This window comes from Chiloscyllium punctatum, chromosome 3, assembly GCF_047496795.1.
Source record: "Chiloscyllium punctatum isolate Juve2018m chromosome 3, sChiPun1.3, whole genome shotgun sequence".
NCBI lineage: Eukaryota > Metazoa > Chordata > Chondrichthyes > Orectolobiformes > Hemiscylliidae > Chiloscyllium > Chiloscyllium punctatum.
In genome coordinates, this window is record NC_092741.1 from 89,646,115 (window position 1) to 89,658,410 (window position 12,296).

The 12,296-nt window shown below is 41.9% G+C and overlaps 1 protein-coding gene across 7 annotated transcripts in view; it reads right to left on the bottom strand.

The window, feature by feature from the left end:
• The window catches only part of ptprk (protein tyrosine phosphatase receptor type K), a 603,086-nt gene that overhangs the window by 450,187 nt on the left and 140,603 nt on the right, over positions 1–12,296 (bottom strand). For all 7 annotated transcript variants that reach the window (XM_072556025.1, XM_072556024.1, XM_072556023.1 and 4 more), the window contains exon 3: positions 5,638–5,909. In XM_072556025.1, the coding sequence (XP_072412126.1) occupies positions 5,638–5,909 (272 nt within the window). The remainder of the gene's footprint in view (positions 1–5,637; positions 5,910–12,296) is intronic.

Consider the following 12,296-nt stretch of genomic DNA (forward strand, 5'->3'; position numbering starts at 1 on the left):
ACCCATCCAGAAGCCTTTTAAATGTTGTTGTACCAGATTCCACCACTTCCTCTGGCAGCTTATTCCACATACACACACCACCCTTGCACAAAAAGGTTACCCTTTAGATCCCTTTTAAATCTTTCTCTTCTCACTTCAAACCTACGCCAATCCTGGAAAAGACCTTGTCTATTTATCCTATCTATGCCCCTCATAATTTTATAAACTTCTATAAGGTCACTCCTCGGGCTCCAACACTCCAGGGAGAACTGCCCCAACCTATTCAGCCTCTCCCTATAGCTCAAACCCTCCAACCCTGGCAACATCCTTGTAAATCTTCCGTGAACCCTTTCAAGTTCCACAACATCTTTCTGATTGGAGGGAGGCAAGATTGCACATAACATTCCAAAAGTGGCCGAACCAATGTCCCGTACAGCCACATGACCTCCCAACTCCTATACTCGATGCTCTACCCAACAAAGGAAAGCAGACCAAACACCACCTTCACTATCCAATCTACTGGAAACTTCACTTTCAATGAACTATGTACCTGCACTCCAAGATCTCTTTGTTCAGCAACAGTCCTCAGGACCTTACCATTAACTGTATAAGCCCTGCTCTGATCTGCCTTTCCAAAATGCAGCACCTCACATTTATCTAGACTCACTCTAACTGGTCTTGATGAGTTCCTGAAATGCATTTTATAGTTCTGTGTATGTGTATTGAAAGGGAAGAATACTGAAAGAAATGGATAACATGCCAATCAAGTGGGGTCCTTGTTTCTGGATGGTGTCAAATTTCTTGATTGTTGTTGGAACTGTGCCCTCAGCAAATGGGGAATATTCTATCACACTCCTGACTTATGCCTTGATGGTAGGCAGGCCTTGGGAAGACGCGTGGTAATGTACGCACTGCAGAATTCAAAGGCTGTGCTGTTCTTGTAGCCACAGTATGGTCTAGTTCAATTTCTATGCTAACCCCAAAGATGTTGATAATTGAGGAGTCAGAAATAGTGATACAACCGAATGTCAAATGGATGATGGTTAGATGGTCTCTTGTTGGAGATGGGCATTTCCCAGCATGTGTGCGCCATTAAAATTACTTGCCCCTTATTGGCCCAAGCCTGGATGTTGTCCAAGTTTTGTCATACATGGTCTTGGACTGCTACAGTATTCGAGGAGTGCTAAATATTGTGCCATCATCAGTGAACCTCCCTACTTTCGGCTTTATGATGAAGCGATGGTAAATAATTAAGAAGCTCAAGATGGTTGGACTTGGAACACTAACCTGAGGAAAGCCTGCAGTGATATCCATGGATTAAGATGACAAATTCACAACAACTTTTTTTTGTGCCCCACTTAAAAAGCTGTCAATCTCAGTTCACTCTAGTTTTGCTAGGGCTTCGTGATGCCAGACTCAGTCAAGGTAAGAGTCCTGAATTTCCCCTTTGGAGTACAGCTCTCCTGTCCATGTTTGGACCACGGCTGCGATGAAGTTAAGAGCTGAGCGGGCGTGTCATAAGTATAACCAAGAATCAGAGAGCAGCTTGTTCCTGTGAAAGTGCTGCCTGATAACACTGCTGATGACCTCTTCCATCAGTTTGCAGGATCTAGAGTAGACTTATAGGACGGTAAATAGCCAGGTAGGACTTGCTTTTTGTGGAACAGACAAACCTAGGCAATTTTACACATTGTCATGAAAATACTAATTTCATATTTGTACTGGAACAGCCTGGCCAGGGACATGGCTAATTCTGGACCACTAGTCTTCAGGGTACAACATTCAATAAGGTCATGAGTCATCTGACTGGAGTGTCAAAATCACATTCTTGCCTCCACTGGTTAAAATTTCACACTCTTGTTCAACTAGAATCTATCTACCTCTGCCTTAAAATATTCAATTATTCTAATTCCAGGTACTTTTAAAGAATAAAACTCCAAAGTCTCATGATCTGCTGACAGAATAAATTTTACCTCATCCGTTTTAGTTCAGTGACCGCTCCTTTTTAAAGGATTAGCTCTGGATTTTCCGACAGAAACTTCCCAAGAGTCATCCATGTTTCAATCTTGTAAACAACGAGCCTATCCAACCTTTCTTTATAACACAACCAGCTCATTCCTGGCATTAGTTTGCTACACGTTCTCAGAACTGCTTCCAATAAATTTGCATCTTTCCTTAAAAAAGGTGACCAACACTCTTCACAGAACTCACCAGTACCCTGCATAACTGAAGCCTTACCTCTTCAGTTTTGTATTCAGTTCCAGTCATAATAAATTATAATATTCCATTAGCTTCCCTCATTAATTGCTTTATCTGGATACTAACCTCCGGTGATCCATGCATTAGGACATCCAAATCCCTCCGCATGTCGTTGCTCTACATTCTCTCATCATTTAGATGGATGTGCTAATGTTTTTAATTCTTCCTATCAAAATGGACAATTTCATATTCCCCCGATATACTATTTTGATTTGTATATTGCTGCATTCTGCAAATTAAGCAAACAGTACCACCAAAACCTAAAATCCAAAGAAGCCTTCTACCAATCTTGTCACATGTCATTATTAGTAAAAACTGAGAATTACATTCAATCAAAGCTGAATGAGACTTCAGCACTTTCATTCCAGCCAGGAGATGCTTCTGTGTGCAGATTGCTGTATGAAGAATTTGTGGCTTACATCCCACTCAGATTAATTTCTTTTTCCAGGTTTAGCTTTTTTTTCCCCCCCATTTATATAGTTTTCAACTTAGCAGGAGTATAAGGTCACTACTGATATGGACAAGTTGAGTGAATGGGCAGATACATGGCAGGTGAAATATAATGTGGATAAACATGATGCTCTCAGTTTTGGTCACAAAAACAAGTTGGCAAGGTATTATCTGAATGGCAATAGATTGGGAAAGGGCAAGTGCAACAACACCGGGGAGTCCTTGCATAACAATCGCTGAAAGCAAACATGCAGGTAGAGCAGGTGGTAAAGGCACCAAATGGTTTTTCCTCTTTATGATGAGACCAAATCTGGAGGACTGTATTTTCGTCTCCTGATCAGAGGATAGACGTTCTAACTATGGAACGGGGTGTAACAAAGATTTACCAGACTGAGTCATAGAACAATACAGCGCAGTACAGGCTCTTTGGCCCTCGATGTTACGCCGATCCAAGCCCACCTAACCTACACAAGCCCACTATCCTCCATATGCCTATCCAATGCCTGTTTAAATGCCCACAAAGAGGGAGAGTCCACCACTGCTACTGACAGGGCATTCCATGAACTCACGACTCACTAAGAATCTACCCCTAACATCTGTCCTATACCTACCACCCCTTAATTTAAAGCTATGCCCCCTCGTAATAGCTGACTCCATACGTGGAAAAAGGTTCTCATGGTCAACCCTATCAAAACTCCTAATCATCTTGTACACCTCTATCAAGTCACCCCTAAACCTTCTTTTCTCCAATGAAAACAGCCCCAAGTGCCTTTCCTCATACGATCTTCCTACCATACCAGGCAACATCCTGGTAAACCTCCTCTGCACCCGTTCCAGTGCCTCCACATCCTTCCTATAGTATGGCGAACAAAACTGCACACAATACTCCAGGTGCGGCCGCACCAGAGAATTATACAACTGCAACATGACCTCAGGACTCCGGAACTCCATTCCTCTACCAATAAAAGCCAGTACGCCATATGCCTTCTTCATCGCACAATTTACCTGGGTGGCAACTTTCAGAGATCTGTGAACATGGACACCAAGATCCCTCTGCTCATCCACACTACCAAGTATCTGACCATTAGCCCAGTACCCCATCTTTTTGTTAATCATACCAAAATGAATCACCTCACACTTACCCACATTGAACTCCATTTGCCACCTTTCTGCCCAGCTCTGCAGCTTATCTATATCCCGCTGTAACCTGACACATCCTTTCTCACTGTCAACAACTCCACCGACTTTCGTATCATCCGCAAACTTGCTCACCCAACCTTCTAGCCCCTCCTCCAGGTCATTTATAAAAATGACAAACAGCAATGGTCCCAAAACAGATCCTTGCGGAACACCGCTAGTAACTGCACTCCAAGATGAACCTTTACCATCAACTACTACCCTCTGTCTTCTTCCAGCCAGCCAATTCCTAATCCAAACCTCTAATGCACCCTCAATGCCATACCTCCGTATTTTTTGCAGTAGCCTACCATGGGGAATCTTATCAAACGCCTTACTAAAATCCATATACACCACATCTACTGCTTTACCCTCGTCCACCTCCTTAGTCACCTTCTCAAAGAATTCAATAAGGTTTGTGAGGCACAACCTGCCCTTCACAAAACCATGCTGACTATCCTTGATCACGTTATTCCTATCCAGATGTTCATAAATCCTATCCCTTACAATTCTCTCTAAGACTTTGCCCACAACAGAAGTGAGACTCACCGGCCTATAGTTACTCGGGCTATCCCTACTCCCCTTCTTGAATAAGGGAACCACATTTGCTATATCCAGTCTTCTAGCACTATTGCTGTAGACAACGAGGACATAAAAATCAAGGCCAATGGCTCTGCAATCTCCTCTCTTGCTTCCCAGAGAATCCTAGGATAAATGCCATCAGGCCCAGGGGACTTATCTATTTTCATCCTTTCCAGAATTTCCAACACCTCTTCCATACATACCTCAAAGCCGTCCATTCTAATTAATTGTGACTCAGTATTCACATCGGCAACAATGTCCTGTTCCTGAGTGAATACTGATGAAAAGTATTCATTCAATGTCTCCCCAATCTCTTCAGCCTCCACACGCAATGGCTGGACCGACAAGGGTTGGACTGACAAGAAACTGGGTTGGTTAGGACAACATTTACTTGAGTTTAGTAGAATGGAGGGTGGGGGGGGGCAACCATACAGATCTATCAAATCCTAAATGGACTGAACAGGGTAAATGCAGGAAGGATATTCCCAATGGTCAGGGAGTCCAGAATGAGGGATCACAGTCTCCTTAGATATGGAGTAGGCCACTTAGGACTGAGCGGAGGTGAAATTTCTTCACCCAGAGTGGTGAGCCTATGCTCACAATGTGATTCAGGCCCAAACAATGAATGCTTTCAAGAAGTTATTAGATGTAGTCTTCGAGCAGAAGGGACCAAAGGGTTTGGGAGAAAGCAGGAACAGGACGGATTTGCATGATCAGCCATGATCGTATGGAACAGTGCAGCAGGCTCAAAAGGCTGAACGGCCTGTTTCTGTTCTCATTTTCTATGTTTCACATCCTCCTAGGAGGTTGAAAACCTCAATATTCTCTGGAATTTTCCTCCTAATTGGGTCCTCCAAGACTGAAGATCCTGACAGCTCCTTTGTCTGCAAACTCTAAAGCGGGAATGTCTTCCTTTTGTTTATGTCATTAAACTGGACACACTAACTAAGGAACAATCTAACAATGCAATGTTCAGTTCGATCACAGTGACCTCCACTGTGCTTTCTACTAGGTTCACTAGACAATTATTTGTTGATTTGTACTGTGCTTTGACTGAACATTTTCGAAACAAATGCACAAGAAACTGCATGTTAATAGCTTCTCCATTAGTGGTTTCAACATTATTCATACTGTAGATGGCCCTTTATCCTTTCATTGCTAACTGCTCAAATTCTTGACAACCATCATTACCTGATACTCATTTGGCCAGAAGGTGCTCACTGCCAGCTCGGCCCGATGCCATTCGGCTCCCTGAGATCCCGTCACATTCCAAATAGGATTTGCAAAGGCTCCCATGTTCACTCGGACAAAAATGTTCAGTGTTCCTGGGTTCAAGTAATCTTTGCTGTATAACCAGTAACTGAAATCTATGCAGTGAGTGTCATTTTCTTTCATTAATGGAAGCAAGAGTCGTGCTTTATCTCCTGGCATATGCTGAGAAGACTCAGCCATCAAGAAGGATCCTGTTGAAAAAACACAAAAAAAAAGATTATACATGTGATACAGCATCACAAAATACTTAAAATATTGCATGCACCAGATGGACCAGTTAGCGTAACTAACTTATGCTCATTCTTCAGTTTATATGCCAAATATATGTAGCTAATTGTTAAATTAATCTGCTCTTTTATAAGATTCCAGAGAATGCTTAAGTACTCGTTCTCCCAAGAATGCAGAATACTCTCAATAGGAAACTAGAATTCATTTCCTTCAGAGACATTGTCCAAGCAAATTTCAACCGAGAAGGTCTCAAAACTATTTCTACACATCTCCCAAAACAGAGGGTGCAGCCAAAGTGATAAAAGCATTATTTATGCTTAAACAGACATTAACAGATACCCAGAAGCAATTCACAAATATTGACCATACCTTTCAACAGCAGTGAAGCCTCATTGTGCCAAACTGACATACAGACCAGGAGAAAGTGAGGACTGCAGATGCTGGAGATCAGAGCTGAAAATGTGTTGCTGGGAAAGTGCAGCAGGTCAGGCAGCATCCAAGGAGCAGGAGAATCGACATTTCGGGCATCAGCAAAGGGCTGATGCCCAAAACGCCGATTCTCCTGTTCCTTGGATGCTGCCTGACCTGCTGCGTTTTTCCAGCAACACATTTTTATCTCTGATATACAGACCAACCTCAATTATCCAAACGAGATGGGTGAGGAGTATTTGATTCGGAGAACTGATTGTTCAGATAACTGATCACTGATCTGATTGTATACAAAGGAAGCCATACTGAACAGGAGCATCCCGTGTCTGTGCCAACTCCTGAGCAATGACTCATGTCTGATGTCTTTCACCTTCTCAACATTTTGAATTGGGACAAGAGCAGGCTAAAGGTTAATTAACTCATTGATGCAGTTATGCGTGCACAGACGTAGAGGACAAAGTGAGTGGGTTCTGCTGGCGAGGGTGAAGCAACTCCTGTTCAGGTGCAATGAGTGAATTTCAGCCCCGGCCCCAGTCCCCTGGTGTAAATGACCAGGACAGAGTAAGAGTGAGAGTGAGAGGACAGCACAAGCAACCTGGGCGGGGAGGGGGAGGGGAGGGGAGGGGAGGTGGATCCAACATAAGTCCATGTGGTGTTATGGATCGGGACATAATTCCCAATTCTTAAGATTCCCGAAAAACTGGAAATTCAGGTTGCAGCTCAGTTTTTGTTTGTATTGTTTGGTGGTGTTGTTAATGCACAATCTTAAATACACTGCAGTTTGTTCCTTCTCACTTCCCGTGCGTGTCAAGGTGTTCAAAAAAAGGAAGAGTTTTTGTCCTGGTGGATGTCTTGTGAGAGATTGTGGGTGAGCATTTATCTCATAGATGTTATACAGAGTTCATAACAATTTACGGGATCTTGAGATCTTGTTCGGATAATCTGAAATTCAATGCTTCCACCACGGGGTTGGTCTCGTTATTACCTGGTTTCCTCCAAGCTCCTTTCTGCAGATTTACGGGGGGTTGCTGCCCCACCACCCCATCCCCAGAAAAGGTCATCGCCAGTCAATTCTCAGGGTCGGTAAGGGGTTGCCGGATGGGGCCTGGTCAATTTTAAATCAGTTCCCTTAACCAATGGAATGCCCCATAGTTAACTGACACCAATACTAACCATCACATGACATTAACTGTTATGAAGGTGTAGAGGTGTACTGTACCTTTAAAAGAGAGAGGAAGTTAGCAAGGCCTGACTGAAAGTACGGAGATAACCGAGGTCGTTCTGTAATTCCAATTATTGAGGTTTTAAGAGGGACTGGGAAAGGCTGATAAACTGCAGAGGTTCAATGCAGAGAATTGAAAGTGGAAGCTTCGCAAGTGGAGTGAAGGAAAGAGAAGGCGAACTGCACAGCCTGCTACATTGTCAAGCTAATACTTTAATTCCCAGGCCTCATCTCTCAGTGTATCTCCAGTGTTGAGTTTGAATTGGTCAGTAGAAGTTAGATCTTCAGGACAGCAACAATAGGAAACTGGATGACAGAATTCAACAATTCAGTTGGAGCTTGGAATGTTTGGGATTGTGGGGGATGGTGGGAGGATTATCATTAAAAACCATCAAATCTAAGTGGGCTCAGAACATCCCAGGCAATAATTGCATTAGTTCAAAAAGATTCACCTGACTGATTTTTTGTTATTTATGTGGTAGCCTCAATGGAGATTGTGCTCTACATAACGTGAGAGAGGTTGCTAGAGGACATGATCCTTTTGGAAGCCTTGTGATCTATTTACAACTCTCGATGTGACACAAAGTCTGCACAACAGCATCTCTTTTCAAAGTCTTTCCATTATATACATATGCAAATATTAACCCTCAGATTTACAAGATGAAGTCGCGATCGTATGAACAAAGGGTTGAATAGGTCAGGCAGACTGTAATTAGAATTTAAAAGAATGAAAGCGATCTTATTGCAATATATAAGGTACTGAGGGGATCCCGTTCTTTAGATGCCAAGTGGATATTTTCACTTGTGGGGTATTCTAGAATGATGAGATTGTCAGTTAAAATGTGACAAGGAGAATATTTTTCTCTCAATAGATCCTGTAAGTGAAGGCAGTTTTAGTATGGAAGGGCAAAATGTGTCGCCACAGGCATTAAAGGCCAAAGGGCCTGTTCCTGTGCTGTATTCTTTTGTTTCTTTAATAGGTCGCTGCCCTGCGGAATTTTCTTCTGCTAGAGAGCAGTGCAGTCAGGGCCATTAATGAATTTAATCAATTGCTGGTCGTGAGATCGCTACAAGTGGTTTGGAACGATGGTAGAGGGAGAGAATAGTAAAGTGGAATAAAGCCTCAAACATATCAGCCATATTGTTATCATATAATTGAACACGCTTAAGAGGCTAAATGACCTTTTCCTACTCCTTTCTGATGTTCTTGTGAATCATTCCAGCAAGGTGATCTTAATGGCTTCCTCACAAATCTCAGGTTTAAATTACATTCAGAACCCAGTGATGTCAATTGCATATTTTAAAGGACTAGTCGGCACTTTTCAAAAGAGTCTCCTGTTTAAAGATTCTCTTGGTTAAAGCAAATAATATTAGTCACCTGAGGGCTCACAGAAAATTAAGTTGGGCACATTAGTAAGACATTTTAATTACTTGCTTGCCAAATTCCTACTAGGTATCTAGGGTAAAAATTTGACCTGTAGCCGAAGAATGAAGCACTTGACTCGGCTGTAGCCCAGTTAATTGCAGAGTAGTCCAGTTAATTGCAGAGCAAAAATCTCAGTGCTCTGGGCCAATAATTACACCTAAGAAAGGTTTACAACACCAGAGTAGCATTTCCCATTCCTGGCAGACAAACAACCCTGTGGCTTTTCTGACAGAAAACAAATAGGCTTAGAAATTGGAAGCACATTTGCACTATGAGCATAAGTGAAATAGGTAATGAGTATGTTACAGCCAGACTCATTCTTTCAACCTAACTCAGCGGAATCAAACACATGAAAAGTTGAATACACTAATGCATTTGTCATACAACTTTGATATGAAGTCAATTAGGAAAGGAGGAAAATGCCATCCAAGATTGTCAGAAGAGTCCACAGACAAGTCAGCTTAATCTGCAATTGGAAACCCCATCCCAGTGAGCAGGACCTCATTGCTAGGCTGTGCACACACCAGAGAGGCACTGCGCTTCTCTGTGCCAGCGCAATATCAGGTAGCCCAGAGACTGACCCAGCTGGCAGAATGATGTAGCATCAAGCCCAGATCCATAATCACTCCCAATTATTCTTCAGGACCCAGAAGAACACTCCTGCATCCACAAGAATAATTTTAACATCTATTTGGATCTGTTTTATACCTCCAAAACATATTGAGTAGACAGTTCACAGTATATTTTTTGATCAATAAACCATTCAAACTGCAGCAGATCCTTTATACCAAAGTATCTTACAACGAAGACACAAAGAGAGCTTGATGAAGCTTATGCTCATATTATTAAAACATTCAAACAATATTGTCATTATTCAATTTCATAAAGAGCAAACAAACAAAGCTTACTGCAAAAATGGAATGCACGCTGTAAACAGCACTGGGACATTTGCCGCTTACAATTAAACACTACCTTGCTACACTACATATTCTAAATTAAACAGTTATGTTTACCAATGAAAACAAAAGATTAGAATACCGCCAAGCAATTTAAACACAACTACGTGATAACTGTACAGTATGAGTCAAAGATAGACTACTTACTCAGGCACTTTCAAGTAAAGGAGTCAGTAAATAAACTTTAAGCATGACCATGTTGTTTTTTAACATAATCTTATGTATTGAAAAAGTTAGCATTTATTTTCTACAATCTGATACTTCAAGTTGTAACGTCAGGCAAATGCCAGATAGCATTTACATCAATATCATAATGCCATTAATCTTTCAGCATTTCAACCTCTAATCAAGTGAAAATCAACTGCCATATGTGAACATCTATTTCAGAGATACGGGTTTACCATTTCCACAACTAGACTGGCTTGATGCTGTTAGAATCGTACAATCATAGAATCCGTACAGTGCGGGAGGTCCTTCAGCCCAACAAGTCCACACCGACCCTCCGAAGACCCATTCCCCTACATTTACCCCTGACTAATGCATCTAACCTACACATCCCTGAACAGTGTAGGCAATGTACCTAACTTGCACATCTTTGGATTGTGGGAGGAACCAGAACACTTGGAGGAAACCCACGCAGACAAGGGGAGAATGTGCAAACTCTTAACAGACAGTCGCCCAAGGCTGGAATTGAACCTGGGTCCCTGGCACTGTGAGGCAGCAGTGCTAACCAATTAGCCATTCTCTGTCAAGTTGAAATTAGATACATTTTTTCACTTGGTTAGTACTCCATAATACAGGCATAAAATAGCTTTAATAAACCAAATTGGAAGCAAAGCTGTCTATAAGCGGACAAGTAAACCAATGTCTTCAGCAATTGTACTTTTAGGACTGGTAACTGTCAGTGGTAGCCACCAAACTAATTAATCAGTGCCACCATTCAAGGAGGATTCATAAAATGGAAGTGTGTAGTTTGGTTGAATAGATTTTTGTTTATGGTTATCTGCTAATCAGTTACACAGTAAGGCTCAAGACTAAGGTCTATAGATTTTTTTAAAGATTACATTACAGCGTGGAAACAGGCCCTTCGGCCCAACAAGTCCACACCGCCCCACCGAAGCACAACCCACCCATGCCCCTACATTTACCCCTTACCTAACACTATGGGCAATTGAGCATGGCCAATTCACCTGACCTGCACATCTTTGGACTGTGGGAGGAAACCGGAGCACCCGGAGGAAACCCACGCAGACACGGGGAGAATGTGCAAACTCCACACAGTCGCCTGAGGCGGGAATTGAACCCGGGTCTCAGGCGCTGTGAGGCAGCAGTGCTAACCACTGTGCCACCGTGCCGCCCAAGCATACCAAGTAAAAACTAAAACAGCTTCTAATTGCTGGAAATGCACAGATTAGCATCTGAACTCCAAATTACAACCAAAATAGTAATCGTGTTACTGATCGAAGACATTTCCAGTATTATATGCTTTAATTTTAGGTTTTCAACATTGAAAGCAAGTCAAGTCCAGTTAGCATTGCTGAAATATGTTTCCATTTGACATGAGGACCTAATATTTCCTTTAAGCAAAAATGAAAACATGCTGAAATATCTAGTAGCACTAAAAACAGTCAAAATAATAAATTATAAATATTTATTTGATAACATATCTATTTTTGTCCTCAACAGGAATACAATATGAAAACTAGCAGAATTTATAACCTTAGCTCCACGGACTTGAATGTGGATACTTTTCTCACGAGTCACACATGATTGGAGACAGAAAGTGTGAAAGTTTTCATTCCAATGTGGCAATTAATCAACACTGAAAAGAAAAGTGATTCTTTTGCACTGGAAGAAAAGATGGGGTTAAGCATATGGACCAGGAGAGGCAAAGTAATGTTAAAGGGAGAGGGCAGCCTCTGGTTTTCTTTGTTTTGCTTTCATTATATGCGATCTATACTCTGTAATTAATTACTCATGTCTACGATTAACACCTACTCTGTAATTCTCTCTCTTCTCTACAACCATTACCACTCCTTTTGTCTTTTAAACCAGTGACATCAGTCGTCCAGATCCCCATGACCCTCCAACTTAACCCTTCTGTTATACTTGCTGCTCCCCCAGCTTCATCTCCACTTTGTCACCTCTCTCTTCAATTCTGGGGGAAAATAAAAAGTCATGTTGGAAATAAAACAGAAAATGCTGGAGAACCTCTAGAGGTCTGGCCATGCCTGCAGGAAGACAAATAAAATTAATGTTTAGAGTCCAATGCAACTCCTCAACAGAACTGAAAGAGACTGGAAAATGGTGTTTTTAT